The sequence below is a fragment of the Podarcis liolepis genome, assembly GCF_965112155.1.
Source record: "Podarcis liolepis genome assembly, chromosome: 11".
Classification (NCBI taxonomy): Eukaryota; Metazoa; Chordata; class Lepidosauria; order Squamata; family Lacertidae; genus Podarcis; species Podarcis liolepis.
The window spans coordinates 48,233,214-48,257,481 of record NC_139565.1 but is presented as its reverse complement, the minus strand read 5'-3'; the positions used below and the strand labels follow the sequence as shown (position 1 = coordinate 48,257,481).

Here is a 24,268-nt window from a genome sequence, read left to right as displayed (position 1 = left end):
AGTGGGTGACTGATGTGAGTGTGCATGCGCCCCTTTCCCCCCTCCCTGCCAACACTCATTTCTTCTTCTTTTTGTGAATGAGCAACTTTAAACCTTCTTGTGAGATGGGGGGAAATGCTAATCAAGATGTCACGTCCAGAAAAGGATGGCCTTTTCAGGTCTCCACTAAGCAGGTATCAGCTGTGTTTTGTTCCTGTAAAAAAAATAAAATTGTGCTGCTCTTCTCTGTGCTCCTGCACTTCTGATTCTTGGCACTGGGACAGTAAGTTCTTTGTGCTCTGGTATTACAATGAGGCTACCAAAGAGAAAGAGCCTTGGTCCGAGGCTGTCAGCTGTTACTAATCACTGTTCTATGGCTTGCTGTGAATCTCTGCGAGTCTTTACCTCTTGCTCTGCTTAGCACACATAAAGAAGATAAATTACGCCTTTAGTTTCCCTTCAAAAAGCATATTGTGTGGCACATTCCAATACAGTGAGCAAAAGACGGAATCATGCAAAGAGTTAAATTAGTATCTAAACAGCCCCCGCAGCAGGGCTTTGCCCTGGCAGATGTGAGGAACAGGAAATGTACTGCTGGGCTGGGCATCCAAAAAGTTCCTTGACAAGTTTCAGAGGATAAATCAGTTGCAGCTCAAAGCCCAGCATGTCTGGAGTTTATTTGGAGCCTGCCTATGCTCTTCAGCTATAGAACCTGGCTTCAGTGCCAAGGGCAGCGTTATGGAAAGTGATGATAATAAGACAAGAGTGAATCTGAGCATGTACAAAATTATCTCGAAGTAATCACAGTCTCTCCACAAAACATGGCATTGGGGAACCTGTCTGAGGGCAAGAGGCCTTGACCCCGGTGAAAGATTCATGAACCGTGGTCCAAATGAAAATATCTCTACATCATCTTCATTGGAGGTCTCTTTGTATTACATGCCAGGTTTGTTTTGCTTTGTTTATATTAAACAGGGTTAACGATGACAGCAGTTAAAGTACCTGGCTAAATAACTTTTTTTTCTGGCACCAAAATATAGCAACTTAGGCACCTAGTGAGCCTTTTAAGGGAGGGCATTCCAGAATTGGGTTTCTATTAGCAAATTAGTAGCTGCTTTGTCATTAATCCTCCAAATAATTCGTAATTACAGTTTGCAGATCAAATTTTAAACTGTATGCTCACTATTTGATAATTTCCTCTACATCTGCATCCCATAAGTATGTCAACCTGGCATTTTCAGCAGCTAAAAGTGTTGGTTTTTTAAATTCTGTTGGGCGCTGTAGGTATAATATGCCAGCGATACAATATCCATAGGTTCATCAGGAGAGCTCAGTGAAGAATATTACAGGTGGACCACCACAGTCCACTGGTGGGCCACCAGCTAATTTCTTTTCACTTGATAGTTGCTGAGATTTTGACCCTATCAAGGCACTTTTAATGTTCTTATACACCTTTCAGGGATGTTTACTGAGGAAATTGGAAACATACAATGATCTACCAGTCTTCAAACAACCCTATTAAAAAAAAAATCTAGAGTAATTAGGAGCATCCCAGGGAAACAAGGGACTTACATTAAAAACATATGGCATACACTAAAAACAGTAAAGCAATTCAGGTGCTATGAATAGGGGACAGTGAACATGTGAACATGTGATGGGGACAAGTAGAGATGAGCACACTAGCTGCATCCCATCTCTCATCCTCTTCATCACCTTCCAACTGCTGGTTGTCTAAAGCATGGACCTTTTTATATATGCAGAGACTCCCTGTGTATCTTTAAATGCTTTTGTTTTGTTTTTTTAATGCTATCAGAGGACTGTTGTCCTTTGTCTGAAATGACAACAGACCTCCTGGTTGACAGAGTCTATGCTAGGATTAGCTAGCTGTTCCTTCAGACTTGTACTAGCTGTGTCCTTCACATCCTGCTCTGATCATGAGCAGAAGTCCACAAGGAGGGATAGTCTAGCACAGCCTTTCCCCAAGTCCACTAGATGTTGTAGACTGCAGTTCCCATCATCCGTGACCATTGTCCCTTCTAGTGGGAGTTGAAAGGAGGTGGCATCCAAAACATCTGGAGGGCACCAGCTTGGACAAGGCTGGTCTAGCAGATCAGGTCAGAGTCACAGGATCTCATATACTTTCCAAAAAATCAGCAAAGCCTTTATTGCTCCTGGAGCTGATTACCTCTCCCATGCTTTACCCACTTCCTGAAAAGTGGCAGCTCTTAACACTACTCTGCTTCTCACTTAACTCCTACCTGGTGCATTGCCTGCAGCAATAAGAAGGAATCAGGAAGCAGAAGACCCCACTTATAACTCAAGGGTCTGATTAGTTCAGATAGAACTCTTGTCCTGTGTCTATTTCATTATTTGTTGTTGTTAAAAAAATAATAATTGTGAATTATAACAATTTGTACAATTTTTGGGAACGTGACCAGCTTCTTTTGTAGATAAGAAATTACAACATAAGAAGTTCGAGCACAAAATAATTGTGTTATATAGCATTTGCAACACATTCCGAAAACAGACATACCATCTCTCCCAATCCAAGGGTAGTTCGTGTGGATCTAGGGAGAGAGGGAAAGCTTTTATCTCCCCTGCCGTTGTGCTGTTATAAAGCACACCATGTCTCAAATTTCAAGGGAGAAAGGTAACGTAAGAGCAAAGGAAGTCACTTTATATCAAGCCGGACCATTGGGCCATCTGCATCAGTGTTGTCAACACTGAAGTGGGATAGCTCAGTCGGTAGAGCACAAGACTCTTAATCTCAGGGTTGTGGGTTTGAGCCCCATGTTGGGCAAAACACTCCTGCGGTGCAGGGGGTTGAACTAGATGACTCTTCCAAATCCACAATTTTATGATTCTATGATATCTGAAGTTGCTGGGGATTGAATCTGTGGGTGGGGAGGCAGTTGCTCTATCACTGAACTATCACCCTTCCCTCTCTGGACTGTAGCTCCGTGAGAGAGCATCTGCTTTCATATTCAGAAGCATTCTATCTTTGATACTGTTGATAATATAGCCATCGCGACTAGTAGTCACTGATAGCTTTATTCTTCCATTTGTCTCATCCTCTTTTAAAGCCATCAGAGCTGGTGGCTGTAACTTGTGGGACAAATTCCATAATTTAACAACACGCTCTCTGAGAAGAAATACTTCTTTTTCTGAAAGCCACGCCATTCATCAGGGTTCTCGTATTACAAGAATGCTTATTCTAGTGCAGTGGTACCTCAGGCTAAGTACTTAATTCGTTCTGGAGGTCCGTTCTTAACCTGAAACTGTTCTTAACCTGAAGACCACTTTAGCTAATGGGGCCTCCTGCTGCGGCCACACCGCCGGAGCACAATTTCTATTCTCATCCTGAAGCAAAGTTCTTAACCTGAAGCACTATTTATGGGTTAGCGGAGTCTGTAACCTGAAGCCTATGCAACCCGAGGTACCACTGTATGTGTATTCACAGTTTTTTTGTGATGTACAGACTCTAGTTTCACTCTCATGCTTCTGTTTGCTAGGAGTTGCTGCTCTGGACAGCAAAGCATCAGGGAAGATGGGGCTCCGAGCCGTCGTCTACTACATGAGCACCACAATCATTGCTGTCCTGATTGGAATTATCATGGTGGTCATCATCCATCCAGGGAAAGGGTCGAAGGAAAAAATGCATCGAGAAGGCAAGATTGTGCGAGTGACAGCCGCAGATGCCTTTCTGGACTTGATCAGGTAAAAATGCATTTTCTGTCGTATAAGCAAGGTAATGAAAGTTACAGCATATGACTGAATTTATTAACACCGAGCTATCAATCTCTTTTCTCTCTCTTTTCAAAATGGCACCCCCGGCTCAGAAATAACTTGTAAACATAGACCCCCAAGGCTTATTGATCAGGCTTTTTAAGCTTCTTAACAATGTACTGTGGGGTTTACTAATGAGATTTGAAGCAATTCATAATTCCCCAATTCAGGGCCAGCCCTGCTATTAGGCAGAGTAATATGGCTGCCTCAGGAAACATAATTGAGGAGGTGGTATTCACCCACCATTTCCCCTGAGTTCCCTAAGCTGGTCTACTCTGCACTATCAAAACTCTCCTGCTGTGCTCAGTATGGTGGAGGAAATTGTCCCATCACCAGTATTGAAGTAAGATTCAGGGCCCAGCCATCTTTGATCTCAATAGTAGAGCAATGGCTTTCCATGCAGACAGTACCAGGCTCAATCCGTGGCATTTCCAAGCAAAGCTGGGAAGGTCCCATCTGGAACCATGGAAAGGTGCTGCATGTTGATGCTAGATGGACCCATGTATTGACTTGTTTAAATAGCAGCTTCCTATGTTCCAGGGCTCCAGTCTGATTCTGTATGTAGAATGGAAAAGTAAAAGAAGAAGGTAGTTAGCGTAGGACTCCTTGACATAATAACAGGATGTCTGTGGCTTTTTTAAGTTTAGAATTTTATAGTACTGACTCAAATAAAATTTTACATAGAATTTTTAAAATGGAAAGATTACTGTAGGACTTTGTTCTAACTTCCTGTTGTGGACATTTCATTCTGGAAATCATTAATGTACAAAATGTAAAAAATGTGCAAAAATGTTGCGGATTGTGATATGTGGATTTGGGGGACACCATCTTATCCTTTGTGTTGGCAAAATGCCTTAGGCAGACCTGCCCCAATTCTCCCCACAGCTGTGCATGTGAAGAATTTGAGAATTTCTTTTGTGGGTTGACTGTGAACCTGTTGGAACTGTGATTTCAAATAATGCTCTGGCTCTAAGTTTTGGAGGGTCCCTTTCTATACCCTCCTCCTTCAGCGGCTTTACTTTCTCACTGCAAAAGTGTTGTTTATATTCTGAATCAAGGAAGACGTGTATTTATTATTTCTATTGTCTAACCAAAGTAAACCTGAGGCAGGGTAGATTTGCAGCATGCTCCTGCTCAAAAGGTTGAGGAGAAAATTCGCTGAGATTAATTTGGTGAATTGCAAAGAAGTAGCAGTCTTTTTTTAAAAGAAAAAAGAAAAGAAAAAAGAGAGAGTAAATTGATGCTAGTTCAATATACTGCTGAGACCATATGCCTGTGGTAGAATACATGTCTCATATTCAGTCCCTCATATCTCCCATTAAGAGGATCAAGTAGCAAATGATGGGAAACACCTCTGCCCCAAGAACCACTGCAAGTCACTATAAATTATCATCACTAGGTGGACAAACAATCTGACCTAGTATGGTATGGAAGCTTCTTATGAGCATAAGAACGTAAGAAGAATCCTATTGGGTCAGGCCAAATAGATGACCATGGAGCCCAACCGTATACATATTACCTTTATGTAAACCCCACCAACTTCAATAGGGCTTCATCTTGAAATGATAAAATATGTGTACTATTCCTCAAATAGTTGTTCTTTCTTCACAGAAACATGTTCCCTCCGAATCTGGTGGAAGCCTGCTTTAAACAGGTAACGATGTGTGGTTTTAATTACACCTATCTTCATCCGGGAGCTTCAAGTAAATCTTCTGATGCAACTGAGTAGTCTTAGCCATTATGTTTTTGTAATGCCTAGAAAAGACGCGGATATAACGTCTCTCCTTTTCCCCATCTCTCACAGTTCAAAACAAACTATGAGGAACGGACACCTAGTATAGCAGTTGACTCAAACGAAACATCTGTCCTTGCTGGCATTATAAACAATGTGTCCGAAGCAATGGAAAACCTAACTCAGTTGAAAAAGGAGATGATCCCTGTTCCAGGGGCTGTAAATGGAGTAAATGCACTTGGACTGGTTGTGTTCTCAATCAGCTTTGGACTGGTGATAGGGAACATGAAGGAGCAAGGACGAGCATTGAGAGAATTCTTTGATAGCCTTAATGAGGCTATCATGCGCCTCGTATCACTAATCATGTGGTAGGTGTTGAATGCTACATTTGTTGATCTATCTAGCACCATCCGTGTGCATGGCATTTTACAGAATACAAGAGGAAATATCCCTTCCCTGCCTAACATTCTCCATTTATTTGCCATTAATTTCCAGTGCGGCTAAATAACAGAACAATCTCATGCATGTTTGCTTGGAAGTAAGTTCCTCTGTATTTGGTGAAGCTTACTCTCATGTAAATGTGTTTAGGATTTCAGCCTTAGGCCCCTTGAAATGTGTCAGGAAATTTCTGAGCGCGTGCAAATAGCACCACCAAAATATACACACCTAGGCTTCTCATTGGATAGCCGTATATTATATATTATATTATATTAACTGTGTGGTTTGTTTGTAGGTATGCGCCACTTGGTATCCTGTTTTTGATTGCTGGAAAAATTGTTGAGATGGAAGATATGGGTGTGATTGGAGGGCAGCTTGCCATGTATACTGTTACTGTCATCATTGGCTTGCTCATCCATGCTATTGTAGTGCTCCCTTTACTCTACTTCCTAATCACTCGAAAGAACCCTTGGGTCTTCATTGGAGGATTGCTGCAAGCTCTCATCACAGCCCTGGGAACATCTTCAAGGTAGGAATATTCATAGCCAGATCAAGATTGATTTTGAGTGAACGGGGTGAGTTCACTGAGTTTGCATATGCACGTACACCATTTTAATAACTCCACTTTTGCCTCAATCCAGCTCTAGTCATGTTTTAGCTGTACCAGTGTATGGAGAGGGAACTGCATTTCAATTCACATAACGTTTACAGCAGTGCATTGAGTTTAGGCCAGGAGTGGAGAACCTGATGCCTTCCAGGTGTTGCTGGACTGTAGCTCCCATCAAACCTGACCATTGACTATGCTGGCCTAGGCTAATGGAAGCTGAAGCCCAGCAACATCTGGAGGGCCAGAGATTTCACATTTGGGTGCACATACCAATGGACATCCAATTTACACTCATGGGTCTACTCTGAGATGGACATTCATTGGATACAGCCCATGGTTCCTGATCCAGTAAGTGTGCATCTGGGGCTACTTTATATCCAGCGCTATCTACTTTGGCACTAGCTTTCCAGATCTAAGGCTTTCAACTGAAATGACAGGGTCGGAACCAGGACACATCTGCAGGCAACTCATGAGATCCACCACTGAGGTATGGGCTCTACGAGTAACACACAGGCACCCAACTATATGTGGAGATGCTCTTAGCTAGATTGGGGCACTGGCACACAGTTGAACATGTGAATTGATTTCATTTAAATAATAATAAATTTTAGGTAATTTAAGGAGACAGGAAATCTCTATCTGCCGTACTTGTTCTGGATGACTCCATAATGTCAGTAATAATGTGTATAGCCATCATCCATATCAATAGTACCTGCCTTTTCCGATGAGTTAATTTTTCTCCATTTCCCCCCTTTTGGCTTTAGTTCTGCCACCTTGCCGATCACATTTAGGTGTTTGGAAGAGAATAATGGAGTAGATAAACGCATTACAAGATTTGTGCTTCCTGTGGGTGCAACTATTAACATGGATGGTACAGCTTTGTATGAGGCACTGGCTGCAATTTTCATTGCACAGGTTAATAATATGGACCTCAACTTTGGACAGATTATCACAATCAGGTTTGTAAATGTTGCAAAACCTTAGACATTTACATGGGCTGCTTTTTGCATCATATGGTAGTGGGAAAGACATGTGATAGGAGCCATAGTATACAGTGTTTTAGCTGCCCTCTATGTGTACCTCATTATGCCCATGATTGAAAACATTGTCATTATGAGTTAGCTCCAAGTTTTGTAAATCCACTGAAAACAATAGGACTTAAATCATCACTTAACATAGTGAAGTAGCTCACTTCCAGGGGGATGGGTATCACAATATAGCCCTAGCAAGCTAGACTGTACAAGGAAGAAGAAAGAAAAGGATTGCCATAATGTTGAATAAAATGGGTGTCCTTGAATAACTTAATGATTCAGGCTGAAATTTTATGCACATTTACCTGGGAGCAAGTCCCATTGAACTCACTTCTGAGGAGGCATGCATAGGATTTGGCTATAGTTCTCTCCCACTGAAATAGATGCCTTTTTATCAACTCAGTTCAGCATACTTCCTTGAGCTTGTTCTGTATTCATTTGAGAAAATCTTCAGTAACTTTAGTACTTTTCCATAAGTATAATCAGGGGTAAAGAGTAAATGATCATTCCTTGAATATCGTTGTTATCATCAGATTTTATTGGTCAACCAAATACAGGTTATAGGCAAAAGCAAGCACACGTCTCAAAAACATAATATAGCACATACGTTTAAAGCATTATAATACACATATCAGTTTAATCTGCACTTTGCACCACAAGTGTATGCATGTTTGCTCAGAAGTAAGCCCCAGTGAGTTCAATGAGACTTGCTGCCAGATAAGTGTACATAGGATTACTGCACAGTCTTAGTCAGCTACAGCAGGGGTGGTAGAGAACCTCCAGTCTGTGGGACAAATCTGGCCATTCCTAACAAACCACACCCATCGGTTGCGCGTCAAGGTCCCCAAGACACCCCAAATAAGAACACAATGACACTTGATTTTTGTTTAAGGTTTTTGGCATAATTTTGGCCCCAACTTTATAAAAATACAGCAATGTGAGTGGTTGCTTAGGCATTGGTAGCAACTAACTGACCCCGCACGGGGACAGCTCTGATATTCGCACCCCCCGCAAAGTCAGAAAGGGTAAGTTACCTAGAGAGAGAGACGGGACTGGGAACCATGCCTCACCTCTCCCCAGAATGCTCCCAGGGGCACTTGCATGGCCCTAGCCCCTTGCAAGGGGGTTCGGACAAAAGCATGGCGAGCCCCTGGGTTCCTTTAACGGAAAACCCTTGCAGCAGCAGCATTTTGGAGGGGCAGGCACAGCCAAATCCATACCCCTCCACCAACCAATTCCCAAACCAATGCCTAACTGCAACCTTACGAGTTGTGACGATTTGCTACGCAGTAGGCAAAAACCAAATGGCACCAACCAATCAGCCAAATGGACAAAATTCCTACTAGGCCCCTGCCCCAAAGCAGACGACCCCATGACAGGTCAAGCAAACAGCCTAACATTAGGGAGGGAGGGCGGGTGATCCGAAGCACGCAGCGAAAGTGGAAGCTCGTCGCTGTGTGCAGTGTATTTAACAAACGGGGCTGTCAATCAGGAAATGGCAACATATAAATCTCTCCAGTAACAGCCGCCCCTGCTTAAAGATGGCCAAACTCTTTTGCCCAGCAACAGTGAGGTGTCTTGTCAGCCCCCACCGCAACACGTGCTCTCCATGAGGGAGAACACGCTATGTCATATGCAGTATTACATCAGGTGTGGGGTAGCTCTGCATGTGGCTACAAAGGAACATTTGGGAGCTTGAAGTGAGCTCCTAGCTGTTCCTTTGCAGGAGCTAGGTGTAGCCCAATCAGTCATCAACCAAGTTTTTCCCCTCCGTTTTATTAGCAGTTTCAATGTAAACCACTTTGTGCTACTAATCCCTGCACAAAGCAGGCTTGAATTAACCACCCATCAGCTGAGTTCAAGGCTGCAGGAATGTGCTTTGCCAGCCTTCTGCTCAGTGCAACAACTGGATGGCACCCCATCGTGGAGCAGAGAGGTGTCCCTGATGACTGATCTGGCTCAGGTTTTTTGAACTTTGTGCCTTCCAGTTGGCTGTGCTGGCTAGAGAGCCAGTGTGGTGTAGTGGTTAAGAGCGGTAGTCTTGTAATCTGGTGAACCGGGTTCGCTTCCCCGCTCCTCCACATGCAGCTGCTGGGTGACCTTGGGCTAGTCACACTTCTCTGAAGTCTCTCAGCCCCACTCGCCTCACAGAGTGTTTGTTGTTGGGGAGGAAGGGAAAGGAGAATGTTAGCCGCTTTGAGACTCCTTCGGGTAGTGATAAAGCGGGATATCAAATCCAAACCCTTCTTCTTCTAGAGGGGAGTTTTAGTCCAAAACATCTGGACAGCACCAGGTTAGGAAAGGCTGGTCTAGACTATGTGCAAATTTTTCTCATAAGACATAAACAAAGGCGGGGAAAACATTTTTGTAAAATGCTAGATAGATGATAGATAGATAGATAGAACAAAAACACAACCTATGTGTGTGTTTAAAAATTAAAAGCTCTGTGTGATTGTTTTGGTGTCTCCTTTCTCTGAACAGCATTACGGCTACAGCAGCCAGCATTGGTGCAGCAGGAATTCCTCAGGCTGGCCTCGTCACTATGGTGATCGTATTGACATCTGTTGGTTTGCCTACAGACGATATCACCCTTATCATTGCAGTGGATTGGTTTTTGTGAGTATTTCTGCAGTGTAATGTGTATTATAAAATGAAGCAGGCTAGTGGGCATTCATAAAAACTGAACTTGCAAGTCATTTTAGTTCATTTCCCCATGAATGTTTTGCCAATATTCAGTTGTATTGCATAGGATATAAAAAATGATCATTTTAACTGCAAAGCAAGCCAGCACCGATTAGGATGTTCCCCACGCCCTGAAAGTATTGTGTTTCTCAAATCTCTGCTCATTCAAGAAGCTTTCTGGATGACGTTGTGCCAGAAACATACTTTATTTCATCAGTCCTACTTCATAGGGTTGTTGTGCTGGGGGAAAAGGATAGCCCCTTCCCACCACTTCATGGGCCACAGGTTAAGAACCTCCGCCTTAGAGGAAAGGATTAGATGGAAGTGTTACAAATAAAGTTATTTATATACAATTGCATGCTTTGTTTTGTTTCATTTTGTTTTGTTACTTGAGTGTAAAATTGCAATGTCAAATACACTGCAGATTACATCTTCCTTTCCTAATTTCAGTGATTCAGTGTAATAATGTACTGTGTGATCTATTGGGGCTGTGGAGGGCTGGGACTGCCTAGCTTGTTTAAATCTGCAAATTGTTCTATAGGGATCGTCTGCGTACCACCACCAACGTTTTGGGAGACTCTATCGGCGCAGGGATTGTAGAACACTTATCGCGGCATGAGTTGAGGAGCAAGGATGCTGAGATGGGTAACTCTGTGATAGAGGAGAATGAAATGAAGAAGCCTTACCAGCTGATCTCCCAAGAGAACGAGAACGAAAAGCCCTTAGACAGTGAAACCAAGATGTAAGGTAGAGGAACAATACAAAGCACTAGATACGCAGAAAGCGTACACTTCCTCCAATCCTTTCTGTAACTTGTCCGTTTGTTCCTCATCTCTCTACAAGCAGAGCACTGAAAAGGTTTAGAGCTTAACTAGACATGATGAGAGACGTGAGGTTATATCCAGTGGTGTCACTCAGCTGTTATTAAGGCTTCCATCAGCAGGAAGGGAAGCTATTTTCAGCCATTTCCTCATAGGCCTAGAGCCCCTCTCACACCCTATATCTGCTCCTGAGAGTTGTGGAACCCTCCAGTGCAGCTCGGGGAAGTGGGGGCTACAGTGCTTCCCTCCTCATTTCGCTGATGGAAGCTTCACTGTCAGTTCAGTGACGTTACTGGATAAAACCCATGGTGGCTACATGCAAGGTCTCTTCGCCCCCTTCTCCTTGTGCTTGCATCTAGGTAAGCACGACACGTATTGTGATGTCATCACTGTGTGCATCGCCCTGCATCCAGTCCTGTGTGGCCGGAAGAGGGCAATGCACAGCACAATGACATCATTCCACGTGGTATGTTTCCCTGGATAAAGGTTTCAGGTGGCATGTGGAAGGAGAGGGGAAAGAAGATTGAGTGGCTCCAGCGCCACATCTACTGTAATGTCTAGTTAAGTCCTTGCTGAAATCTATACCCTATTACTTAGTAATGAATGTGTTATATGATTGTATCCCATTAAAATAAGAAGAAGAAGATGAAATACCAAGCATACAACATTATGATATGATATGATGTGCTATGGGGATGGGATATATTGTGTAATCAAATTACCAAGAATATTCAAGTGCACATGTTGCATAGTCCTGTAAATGTGATCTCACTTTATGTAAGCTGAAGCAGCAAAGCAGACAAGAAATCTTGAAAAGGGGGGTTGTTTGTTTGTTTGTTTGTTTGTTTGACTGTTACACATTCTTCACACCAGGAAGGCTGTAATCCTATACACATTTACCTGGGAGTAAGCCCTACTTAATTTAATGGACCTTACTCCTGAGTAGACACATATAGGATTGCATTATAAATTTACTTTTTACGCTTGATGCTATTCTCCAGAAAAGTGAGTAGCAAATTTTGCTTTCTCTTTTTAAATATATTATTTCCTTATTTTATTGCTATTGGAGCACTAAAAATAGGGACACTGATTTTTGTTTTAAATACATGGACAATATTGTCCCACAACTTGCTCTAGTTACCATCTAAGCAAAAAAGGATGTATCATAGTTTCATTTCTACCTAATGGGATATTTTAGGATCAGGAAAAGCTTCCTGGTACTGCGCACCTTCAAGTCCCATTTAATTCCTAGATCATGAACCTAGAAAAATGCATTTGTGTATGTGTAACATTACTGTTCCTCTTTAGGATTATGGCATTACTACTTAACACAAGTACTGTTACCTATGCGCACTGTCTTTTCAGGATCAGAGATCTAATATACACATGCACTTTGGAACATAAACTGTCTTCATCCCTTCGTTGCAGGGGACGGGATATTAAACTATTGATACCACATCAGTGTGGGCATTTTTGAAATAACCTAGGCATCCCCCTCCCATAATTTTCCAACCACTTACTTAACTCTGAACATTCCATTGATTTAACTAGATCAGGCCTGCCCAAGTTGTGATCCACCCAACTGAATGTAGCCCACCAGTAATGATAGTTCAAGAAACTTCCTGCTGCTGCTGCTGCACACGACAGATCACAGAAACAAGGGGATTATCACGCATCAGACCGATAGTGAGCTACATTTGGCTGTGTCGTGGGCCATAAATTGTGAAGGCCAGTCCTAGAGCTCTAGCTGCACAGTGAGTTGAATTTGACATGCATTTTAACTTTCAATGGGAGTTGGGATCCTAAGTGACACTTTATAAAGGCATATCAGTTTTATATTCCCACTCAAGTGTGTACTTTAGCTGGTGCTGATAATTCTATTAAAGATCCCTAGCCCCCTCAAAAAGAGGTACTTAATAGGATAGTTTAAATCTGTGACACAGATACAACCTGCTTATCATCTCCCTTCTAACTGCTGTACAGGGCTCATTAAGCTGGTCACCTAAAGGTGAAAAGATAGTGGGTTTTGAACATATCTTTGTTGTATTCTGAACCATTTGTTTTCAGGGCAGGCGATGTGAGTTCGAGCCACTTCTGCACAGTTAAAATGTTTGCCCGTCTTCACCCTTGCCTATCTACTTTGTGTCAGAGATTTTCCGATGGAAAGAAGCACTTATAGACTAAGAGGTAGAAAGCAGAACGCACAGAGCACCTGACAGGGTTCAGTAACATTTCCACTGTCATATCAGAACTGCAGGGGACAGGAGAATGCTTTCAAACAGGGCGATTTCCCAATTAATTTGGTCTGTTTCCTTGTCTTGCTAAAGAAAAGAAATGGTTGCCAAATGCATTTTTTCCCAACACTGGGGTTACAAAGGAAGAGGGGTTTTTTTCCATTCCACTGCCAAGTTCTCCATACTAGCAACACCCCTGATGTAGGGGGAGTAATCTTTTAGAATAGTGAAGCTAATGTGGTGCTCAATTACTTTTAGTAGGGAGAATATTAAAAAAAACAAAAACACAGCAGGATAGCAAATACGTTGAATAAATATTGAAAATATAAGAGAGGATTTTTAAAGAGCAATATTATAAGTCTTCTTCTGGGAGTAAGAGGCAGGGCAGATTTTACACACTGAGGTGAGATCCATATATTATCATTGATTATTTTTCCTGCTCCAATCTTTACTCCCCGATGAAGCCCATTTATGAAAAAGAAAAGAATGATTTATATATATATATATATATTTACATGCATTGCCATAGCAGTCAAACGGGAAAGGTATATGGATGTGAAGCAGGGATGGTGTGCTGTACTGTAGATATATATACACACACAAACTGGTTGCATAGTCTATGGGGGTTGGGGAATTAATAGTATTTCTGTGAGGTAGGGACAATATATTTCTTGTGTTACAGCTGCCACTCAACCATTTCAATGTAATTTTTGTCCCTGAGAGTTCATTCATATGGTCACATTTTGAAGGCAAAGAACCCTGAGAATTGCAAGACCATCTCAGCTAAATCTCAATATGCTATGAAGTTAAACTTTGATTTTTTTTTGTTACCTCGCTTCCCTTCACAAAGTAGCCAGAATTAACCTAACACTACAGTCTTCCTTAATTTGTACGGGAGAAGGGGGGTTTAAAGCAGTCGTGAAGGCGGTCTGTATAGATACAGATTTGTGAATTAGATGCAAACTGGGTGTGCAGCTGAGGCTGGATTCTGGAGACCTCCATTGTTATACACACTCTACTGTAATGTACACGTGTGTTTGTGTGCAAAACAGATGAGTTCAAATGTATGTGTAATCATGGCATCAGTATCACAGGAGGGTTGTGAAGGCAGAGGTCCTTCCTCACCACAAAATTCCTAGTAGCTTTGCCCCATAAACCATCCTTTCCTCCCTGTCCCGTGTTGGATCTGTGCATCTGTAGAAACCAAAAGTATGTTCAGGATGACTGGCTGGCAGATAGTGCATGCTTCCTGCATGCACTTCCATGGGAGTGCAGAAGGTAGCATCAGAAAGCTGGACCATCAGACCAACAGGGCCACTGTTTCCAGAAGTGAGGAGGAGCCTTACTATCAGCTCTTTCCACTTGGCCCAAACCCATCTCATATCCTCTTTTCACTGTACGAAATTGCCTTGCCAAGCTGATAAGAAGCCCATCTAATGAATGGCCCACTGACACCCGTGGTGCAGTTAGGCAATCACTGATCTTATGGGATGTAGTTCTTTAGAAGATAACAGGTTGTATCCAGTATAGCATGAAGTGAATCGTTCCATCAGCACAAGGATTGACACTTGTGCAATAGAACTCCACCACCACCACCATGCACCCGCTAAATCTGTCCTGGAGGTTTCCCCAACCCTCTGGAGCAGATTTGGGGATGACACGGGGCATGCACAGGAGGAGAACATTAGACAAGCCCACTGGATCAAGCCAGTGGACCATCTGGTTCAGCATGCTGTTCTCACAGGGGCCGAACAGATACCTGTGGGAAGCCTTCAAGTTGGACAGCACTCTGCCCACCTTCAATTCCCAGCAACTGGAGGAGGGGGAAAGTTCTGCTGCACAAGTGTCAATCCTTACGTTAACAGAACAAGTGCATTGGATGCTGCTCAATGTATACTGCTTCACTTCAGAATGTGGTAAGCCAGCTCAGCTGCATCTGAAAGCCCTCCTGGTGTAGTGGTTAAGAGCGGTGGACTCGTAATCTGGTGAACCGGGTTCGATTCCCCGCTCCTCCACATGCAGCTGCTGGGCGACCTTGGGCTAGTCACATTTCTTTGAAGTCTCTCAGCCCCACTCACCTCAAAGAGTGTTTGTTGTAGGGGAGGAAGGGAAAGGAGATTGTTAGCCGCTTTGAGACTCATTTGGGTAGTGATAAAGCGGGATATCAACTCCAAACTCTTCTTCTACTACTACTTACTCTGCTGAATGGGACCATGGACTTCTCCAAAATCCTGCCCTGACATAACCACTGACCACCAAGGGTTTTCTGGAATGTAGAAGGGATCTTTGGTTCAAAAATGTGACCTGTGAATAAAACTTGCAGACACACACACTACAAAATGTGAAGTGGACAAAGTCTCAGAATGCTGGACACAGGCGGTCTTTCTTTGGACTGATGGGGCAGGCTCCTTATTCCACAAGTTGCAGATCCTACTCACTTAGCTTGTCCTTGAGCACTTTCCTTATAGAAAGTGGATAGGAGTTAACCCAGTGCATTCAGGAATCGGAGGTGTTTTAAACAATGCAAAGCTCTTGGGTCATCTCTAACTGAATGCAGTAATGGATGCTCCTTTTTATTATATTTCTTACTTGTGCTAACAGAAAGGAAAACTAGATTACAGACAGGCATCTTCTGACATGTAACTAGAGATATTTTTTATAGAAATACTGTATTCAGTATGTGTGTACAAAAGTTAATATTAGATTATATGGAGTAACTTTTTAATTACATTTTTGCTTTTGATTGGATACTATTTTTTTGGAAATACACTGCAAAGAAGATTTCGTGTTAAAGGTTGTCCTTCCGTGACATCACTGTAGGGGGGGAAATGTGTTACAAAGCATGACAGCTTTTAAAATATTTTTTACACTAACTTTGTTTCTTACAGAAATCAGGTACCATAGAACAATCTCTATTCCCTGCCCACTCTGGGTTGGCAGCTGGGTGCACCCAGTGTGGCTTGAGAAATATTACTTTGTAGATGTATTTTCAATAAAAAAAATAGTTTTACATTTTTATTTTTGAACTGTGTGGTGTTTTGCCTTCCAGAGAATAACGGGACTCTTCGCATTGTTGTGCATAAATTAATTCCAGTTCTTCTTCTTTTTAAGTCAAACAGTAGTGAACAAGCAGTGTGTTCTGGTTTATTTATTGATTTATTTAGTACTGGGACCACCTGAGAAGGTGCTCTCCCCAGCCACGTAACAGGAAAACAGTCCACATCTGATACAGTCCACATCTGTAATATGAAATGGCACAAGTTCAGAACAATTAATATTCCATACCAACTTGGAAGAATGTTTACAGCCCAATCCCAACTAGATTCTGCCTAGTGATACTAGATAGTCAACCTATATTAATCTGCAGAAGAGTATTCCACAAAGGTGCACTGTTGAAGAGCAAGGAGTATTGTGGATGTATAAGGTTAAGATGCCATTTTGTGAACTGCCACTGTGATGCCATCATGCTTCTGGATCATGATATTGCCAGTATCTGACTCAAGGCACACTACAGGAATATCTGTTGGATCAGACGTCAACTTGGCTGTTTGCTGGGATAGAACAGATATCAATGTTCATCTGAGAGGGTACCACTACAGTCCAGGTTTAGGCCCTGGGAATTGGTGCACAGGGCTCCTGCAATGGAGGGGTTCTTCACTGTGATTTCTAAATGATGCTCCAATGCCCCCTCCATCTTGCTGAGCACCACCTCCCAGTTCTTCTATTGAAGTGAATCTTAGACTTATCAGGATGTTAGGCACCTAGATAGAAAATGAGGTGTAATGTTGCCACATATCTTATTTTCTCTGTACATGTTTTGTACACCGTGTGGCAGAAAAGGGGGACCTTTTTAGCTCCGCAGACCAGATCTTTATTTGGCTCCACCCCCACAGGCCAACTTAGACAGGTGGGTGGGAGAACCCATCTGTCAATCAGATGGTGTCATTAAATTGATGTCATGATTCCCAAGCACCTAGGACAGGGGCAGGAATAAAAAGCCTGCTTTTTGCAGACATCCGCTCTGAGAGAACATCCCCTGTTTATGGCATTGCCCCCACAGCCCTGTAGAACATGACCATTTTTGTTGAGGGTGGGGCTTTTAACTATAGTGCAGAGATATATCCCATCAGACATAGGTGGTATTGAAATGAAAGTTTTCAATTGAAATGGAAGTCTCTTTCCATAGTGTCTGTCCTTAACTAATATGGCCACTCTTAGGTAAAGGGACCCCTGACCATTAGGTCCAGTCATGAGCGACTGTGGGGTTGCGGCGCTCATCTCGCTTTATTGGCCAAGGGAGCCGGCATACAGCTTCCGGGTCATGTGGCCAGCATGACTAAGCCGCTTCTGGTGAACCAGAGCAGCGCATGGAAACGCCGTTTACCTTCCTGCTGGAGCGGTACCTATTTATCTACTTGCACTTTGACGTGCTTTTGAACTGCTAGGTTGGCAGGAGCTGGGACCGAACAACGGGAGCTCATGCCGTCGCGGGGATTCGAACCGCCGACCTTCTGATCGGCAAGTCCTAGGCTCTGTGGTTTAAGCCACAGCGCCACCCACGTCCCTGGCCACTCTTATTTAGCCACATTAATGATTCTCAGCTTTCATGCGCGTGCTTTAGCAGGCAGCCACAGAGGAACAGAGAGCAATGTTGTCTCTGCAGAACTGGCTGCTCTTGCCACCACACAAACTGATCTGGCAAACCAAGCCTCGCCTAACATGAACTTAATGTAAAACTACACTTACGCAAGTAGAATAGCACACCAAACTATCATAGAATTGATGAGCTGGATTCCTGAGGTAGAAAGTGGGAGACTCCAGCCACCACTCAAACTTGACATACGTTGCGAATGCATCACATGAGAATGGCAGACAACATGAGGTGAGTGTAATGTTTCAGCTCAGCATAATTTCCAAGTACTCGCATTTTGAGATCGTGGGTCGTCTCACTGGACTTCACCTACTCCTGGGAATATATATCCCACACCTGGGAACCCTGGTTGTTATACAAAGCTCATTGCATGTAACTACAGCTGGACTGGGGCCATATTTTAAATGCAAAAGAGATTAAGTTGGCTGGTACAAGTCATAGATTCTGTATGTTAAAACCTTAATTTTATTAATGTTGAAGATATACTGCTTTCCATGCTATTAAAATGTTTGTGGGTGTTGGGGAAGCATTTTCAGCCCAAGGGCTGCAACTCTTTGGGGTCAACCTTCTGGGCTGCATGCCAGAGGCAAAAATGAGCAAAACAACTGATTTGACTTTTACTTTGTACAGTAGGCTACATTCCACCCTTGCAGAATCCAGCAGTTTCTACACACATACACACACCTCCATCCAGGCAAGAAAGAGGCATGATTATAAATTAATGCCATGTTCTATTCAGGAAAGAACAACAACAGTTGAATAGTATGTGGAGTAGAACCATGGGGTGGGGGGGGTGACCTGGGGGGCGGGGTCCTAGGAAGATGACATGGCTTGAGAAGAAGCTTGTGGGCTGGATGCAGAGACTGGGAGGGTTGCATTCAGCCTGGGGACCAGAGGTTCATCACCCTTGAACTAAACCTTGGAGAATCATATGACAGCTTTGCTGACACTGGGCTGTAGACATCAGCCATCGTTAATAGTTATATATAATTTGTTAATAGTTATATATAATTATCGGTTTTTGTGTCTGTAACCTGAAACAAGAAAAGTGCACTCTCTCACTTGGACTAATTAAATTGTGGTTCATGATAACAACCAACAAGAGAGAGAAGGTGGGATATGCCAGCTCTTCCTCCCCAATATATGTGGAGCCCTTGAATTGCTTACCAACATTCTTCTGTACTGTTGTATATCATATTTTGACAACTCTGTAAAAGAAATTTTCTTCACAGTCTATGTAACCCGTCATATAGTGACAGTAAATTTCAGGAGCAGCCTTTTTACCAGGTCTGTTTCTATATAATAAGAGAGCCCATGTTCTAGGCTTGTTAAGAACATAAGAGAAGCCCTGCTGAATTGAATCAAATGCATATCTAGGTCAACATTCTGTTTCCACCAGTGGCCAACCAGATGCCAATGGGACACTTACTCAGAAGTAAGTCTCACTAGTCCAATGGGACTTGTTCTCAAGTTAGTAAACACGCACAGGACTGGGATGCATGTAGTGATGGGTGAATCCCCCCCCCCCAGTTCACTTCAGAATTGGATCATCAGTTGTGTGCGTCATGCAAGAGCCTACAAGAAAAGTTACCTCCCTCCAAAGAGTGCTGAACTGACATACAGTATTGGTTGTAACTTATCATTTCTGTAAAGTTAATATATTTTTTGCCCAAGTCATGGACACTAATCACAGCTCAGAACATAAGAAGAGCCTGCTGGATCAGACCAACAGGTCTTCTGGTTCAGCATCTTGCTCTCATGGTGGGCCACATGTGGGAAGCTTGCAAGGAGGACCTAACAGAGCTCAGACAGAACCACATGTGCAAAATCTTGTTTTTCCATTCCAATATACTGAAGTATTGGGGAGGACATGGTGCTACAGGAGCACTGCCAGCAGCCAAATTTTGTACAGCAAACTTGATGATGATTAACCTTGCTAGCATCAGTTGCTCAATATGTTTCCATCCAGTTCCATTTTCTTGTGTTAGAGTTCAAACTATTCTTACTTCTTCAGATAAATCTCAGCAAGGTATCTTTGGACAAAAGACAGGATTCAAGGGCTTGCCTAAATTATCGTTTAAATGTGTTGTATAAAATTGGGTTAGCCCTGATGTGCACTTTTTTAATTGGTTCATTCCCACTACATGGAAGGGTTTTGCCTATTAAATTGTCTAATGCATAAATCACTTGTGGCAGGCGGAAACCCCCTGGCTGCCTTGTCATGGCTTTGTTTTGTTTTGTTTTTGGGATAAGGTTCAAAAAAAGATATCAAATTCAGATTCCTGAATTCTAACTGCAGATGCAGACAAGCAACAACGTCTTCACAAGAAATTGTACCCCAGAAAAACCCTTTGTTTAAAAGAGCAGCTACAATTCTACAGATGTGTGTTCGGCCAACTAAAGAACAACAAAAAGGAGGAAAGTCTTCGTTCAAAGCCAACAGTGCTTTCGGTGGCCGTCAATCTCTGCTCTCTTCCAGACGACCTGTGTTTTGAGCATTCAGCCTGACTTGCTCGCACAAAGCTGGCACAGGGGTTAGACTGTGTGTGGTCTTTAGTGAACATTCATTTGCATTTGCTTGCAGAAAAGTTGTACAACAATGAGCATTCATCCTTAGCTCTTTGTGCAATGTTTATACATCTTCCCACTATTCATTCAGCCCAAGATTTCCAGTGCATTTCCCCATCACTTTCCTAACTGCAAAAAGTCCATTTTAAAGAAGTGGATTTGTTGCACTAGAGCAAAGGTAACAAACGTGATGCCCTCCAGATGCTGTTGGGCTCCAATGCCTACCAGCCCCAGCTAGCATGGTCAGTGGTCAGAGAAGTAGTTCAACAATACCTGGAGGGCACCCTGTTGCACGGGAGCAAAAGGGCATATTAATCCAATTTAATTGGGCGGTTCGAATCCCCGTGACGGGGTGAGCTACCATTGCTCAGTCCCTGCTCCTGCCAACCTAGCAGTTCGAAAGCATGTCAAAGTGCAAGTAGATAAATAGGTACCACTCCGGCGGGAAGGTAAACAGCGTTTCCGTGCACTGCTCTGGTTTGAAAGAAGCGGCTTAGTCATGCTGGCCACATGACCTGGAAGCTGTGCGCCAGCTCCCTTGACCAATAAAGAGAGATGAGTGCCGCAACTCCAGAGTCGGCCACGACTAGACCTAATGGTCAGGGCCCCCTTTACCTTTAAATGTCCGGAAAGGTACTGGAAACTCTCCTGCATAATACTGATAGTCTATAAGTGACCTTATACTTATACCACAGACTTTACCTACCTGATGCCTTCCAGATGTTTTGAATTACAGACTCCCCTCAGCACCAGCCAGCATGTAATCAGGTTGGTAAAGGCTACCATACAATATATGTTTAATTTTTCTCTAAGAACACTATTTTCAGTTATATTGACTGATTGATAGGATTTATATTCCCCTTTTCAACTAAGACAGGGTCCCAAAGTAATGAAAATTACATTTGCTATGTAACTGACAAGAGCACTTCCTTGTCAGAAAGCAGAATTCATATGGATGGTTTGAAGTAAACTGGAAGCAAGTTTACTGGTGACACACACACACCTAACATAGAGCTCCCCGTCATTTAGTTATTTATTTTATTGTATTATTTATTACCCTGATCTTCCTCTGAAGAGCTTTCCAAGCAGCTTATGGTATAGTTCCAAAGTGGGCTATTTGGAGTACCCCCTATCAGGGATAAGAAAGCTGTAGCCCATCAGATGTTGCTAGACTCCAACTTACATCAGTCCCAGTCAGCTTGACCAGTGATCAGGGATGTCCGATAACATCAGAAGGGCCACAGATTCTCCACCTCTAAGGTAGGTAGATGCCTAGACCTGCTTAAGTTAACAGTCGAACATCATCATGTGACTTCAGAGGATTTGATGGAGAAAATGGGTGGCACAGTTCCACTTCTGAAAATATACATTTGCTAAAACGTAATGGATAGGGTTTGGCTTAGAAGAACTATGTGTCAAAATGTGGGATGTTAATAAGAAAGCAAATAAATAAATAAATACATGAGCATGAGCCTACCTCGCCTACTGAACTTTAAGTAACTTTAAAAATCCGTTGTGTGCCATATACCAGGGCAGACTATCTGTCCATTTAGCTTAGGATTTTGACTAGCAGCAACTCTGTGGAGTCTCAGGAAGAAGCTTTTTCTTAATACCTTCTACCTGTTTCCTTTTTCCTTCTTAAGTGCCGGGGATTCCAAAGCTGGGAGATTTTGCATTCAATGCATATGCTCTACCACTAATCTTCAGTCCTTCCCTTTTGCTGGATGCAGCATGAACTTTAAAAAAAATGTCCCTCCTTTCCCAGAGTGCATACATGCAACTAAGCAGAGCCCCAGCAGTGCAAGTATACCTCCAAACTATTACTTGTGGATGTAGTAGCATGTCTATTGTCATTAATAGGGAATTTGTAGGGGTCTGGTGTAAAGCATGCAGGCTGGGTCATGCTTTGACTGATTCCTGGGGTGTGGAAGACATAGTTAACTGTTTCTGTGAATTAGCCCACAGCATTAACATGAATAACCACTGAGCATGTTATGAGACACTCCCACCCTGCTAGGCTGTTCTCTGGTTTAGGAGCATGCTTCCTCTTATGTATGCATATGAAAGACAGGTGATGAAACAGCCATTTTTCCCTCCAGAAAGCATTTATTCCATCTCAATTAAGAAGACTATTAACAGGCCCCACCTCTTCTCTAAACAGAAATGCTAGCTCTCACTAGTTCACTGAAACAACCATATCCTGCTGTGCCATTGCAATTGCAATTCACTTAAAGGAACAGAGGAGAGAACTAGAAGATGAAACACAGCAAACTGAATCTGTCACTGGTTCTATGTGTACTGTCAGTCAAGTGTGGTGTTGTTGCTGCTGTTAATTAAATTTGTATACCGTCCTTTATCTGAAGATCACAGGCAGTTCACAACATAAAAGTATAAAACGAGAACACAAAATACACAACCACCACCACCAATAACCTCCTCCCACAAGCACACTTAAAAGGCCATAGGATGTTAATCAACCAACGGCCTGGTTGTAGAGAAATGTTTTTGTAATACATACATATGGTTGCATACCTGGCATTTGTGGTATATTAGAGAAGTGAAGCTCCTTCATGGATCAATGCCTTGTCGTGGTGAAGGGGCTTGAATAACTCAGAGAAGCTATGAGCTATGCCCTGCAGGGCCACCCAAGACGGACAGGTCATAGTGGAGAGTTTTGACTAAATGTGATCCACCTGGAGGAGGAACCGGCAAGCCACTCCAGTATCCCTGCCTAGAAAACTCCATGGACAAAGACAACAGGTCAACATGAGTTTGACCAAACTGCGGGAGGCAGTGGAAGACAGGAGTGCCTGGCGTGCTTTGGTCCATGGGGTCACGAAGTGTCGGACACGACTAAACAACTAAACAACAACAACAAGGAGAAGTGAGGAGGATCTTAACACACAGCCACAGGGAAACATAATGTGCTGATACAAAGGAGTAACAAAAAATGTACATATGTTAGCCAAAATATGAATGGACATAGTAACAAAAGAAGCTGCCTTAGACTGAGTTGGATCAATTGGTCCATCTAGTTCAGTCTTGTCTGCAATGGCTGGCAGTAACTCTCCATAATTCCAAGCAGGTGAGATACTGGAGATTGAATCTGTGACATTCTGTTCTACCCCTTGAGCTATAACTTCACCACGCAGGACTTGCAATATAAGGATTGCATATAACCAATAGTCAAGAAGCAAGGTGCAGTGCACCCAATAATGAGTATTTGGATTGCATCCTTGGCTCCTTGTGCCTTTGCATCACATCTCTTCTGTGTACACAAAGCCTGATACATGTCTTGTCCTTCCTTGTTGGACTCAAGTTATTATGCTGAATTTTGTTTGCAGTGGTCAGGTTGAGAAGTAGCAAATTCTTCCTACAAACCAACTACGTAGTATTCTGAAAACTGGGTTGCTGTTAGTGTTTGGCCCAACTTTAAAAAGTGGGTGGTTGTTAGTATGGGGGTGAGTGGCAGAAGCTTTCTAGATACAATCACTGTACCTGTTAAACAGTTAAACTCCTAAACAGTGCCTCCTTCCTGGAATAAAGGGCTCAAGCAATTCTGCTGTGTTTCAATAGGGCTTTTATGTGGGAGCAGGGGTACATAATGAGCACCCTATTCAGAACAAGAGTTTGTGTCTGTGTAACAGCATGCGGGAAGGATAAAGGAGAGAGCTCATTCATGTGGAAAAATCAATTATGGGCCCAGCAAAGTGCTTCTGTTCCCCGGTGTGAAGGACTG

General features: G+C 42.8%; 2 protein-coding genes across 2 annotated transcripts in view; one reads left to right on the top strand and one right to left on the bottom strand.

Moving 5' to 3' along the window:
• Positions 1-16,326, top strand: part of SLC1A3 (solute carrier family 1 member 3) — a 40,252-nt gene extending 23,926 nt beyond the window's left edge. The window contains exons 4-10 of the mRNA XM_083466058.1: positions 3,492-3,696; positions 5,377-5,419; positions 5,570-5,865; positions 6,231-6,464; positions 7,307-7,501; positions 10,055-10,189; positions 10,797-16,326. Coding sequence (XP_083322184.1) covers positions 3,492-3,696; positions 5,377-5,419; positions 5,570-5,865; positions 6,231-6,464; positions 7,307-7,501; positions 10,055-10,189; positions 10,797-11,001 — 1,313 coding nt within the window. The 3' untranslated portion in view covers positions 11,002-16,326. The remainder of the gene's footprint in view (positions 1-3,491; positions 3,697-5,376; positions 5,420-5,569; positions 5,866-6,230; positions 6,465-7,306; positions 7,502-10,054; positions 10,190-10,796) is intronic.
• Positions 16,327-16,667: 341 nt separating this feature from the next.
• LOC310688577 (ragulator complex protein LAMTOR5-like) lies at positions 16,668-17,051 on the bottom strand. The gene is given in 2 exon segments (XM_083465095.1): positions 16,668-16,881; positions 16,884-17,051. Coding segments are annotated over 2 exon segments (267 nt in total). The 5' UTR covers positions 17,005-17,051; the 3' UTR covers positions 16,668-16,735.
• Positions 17,052-24,268: the final 7,217 nt, after the last annotated feature.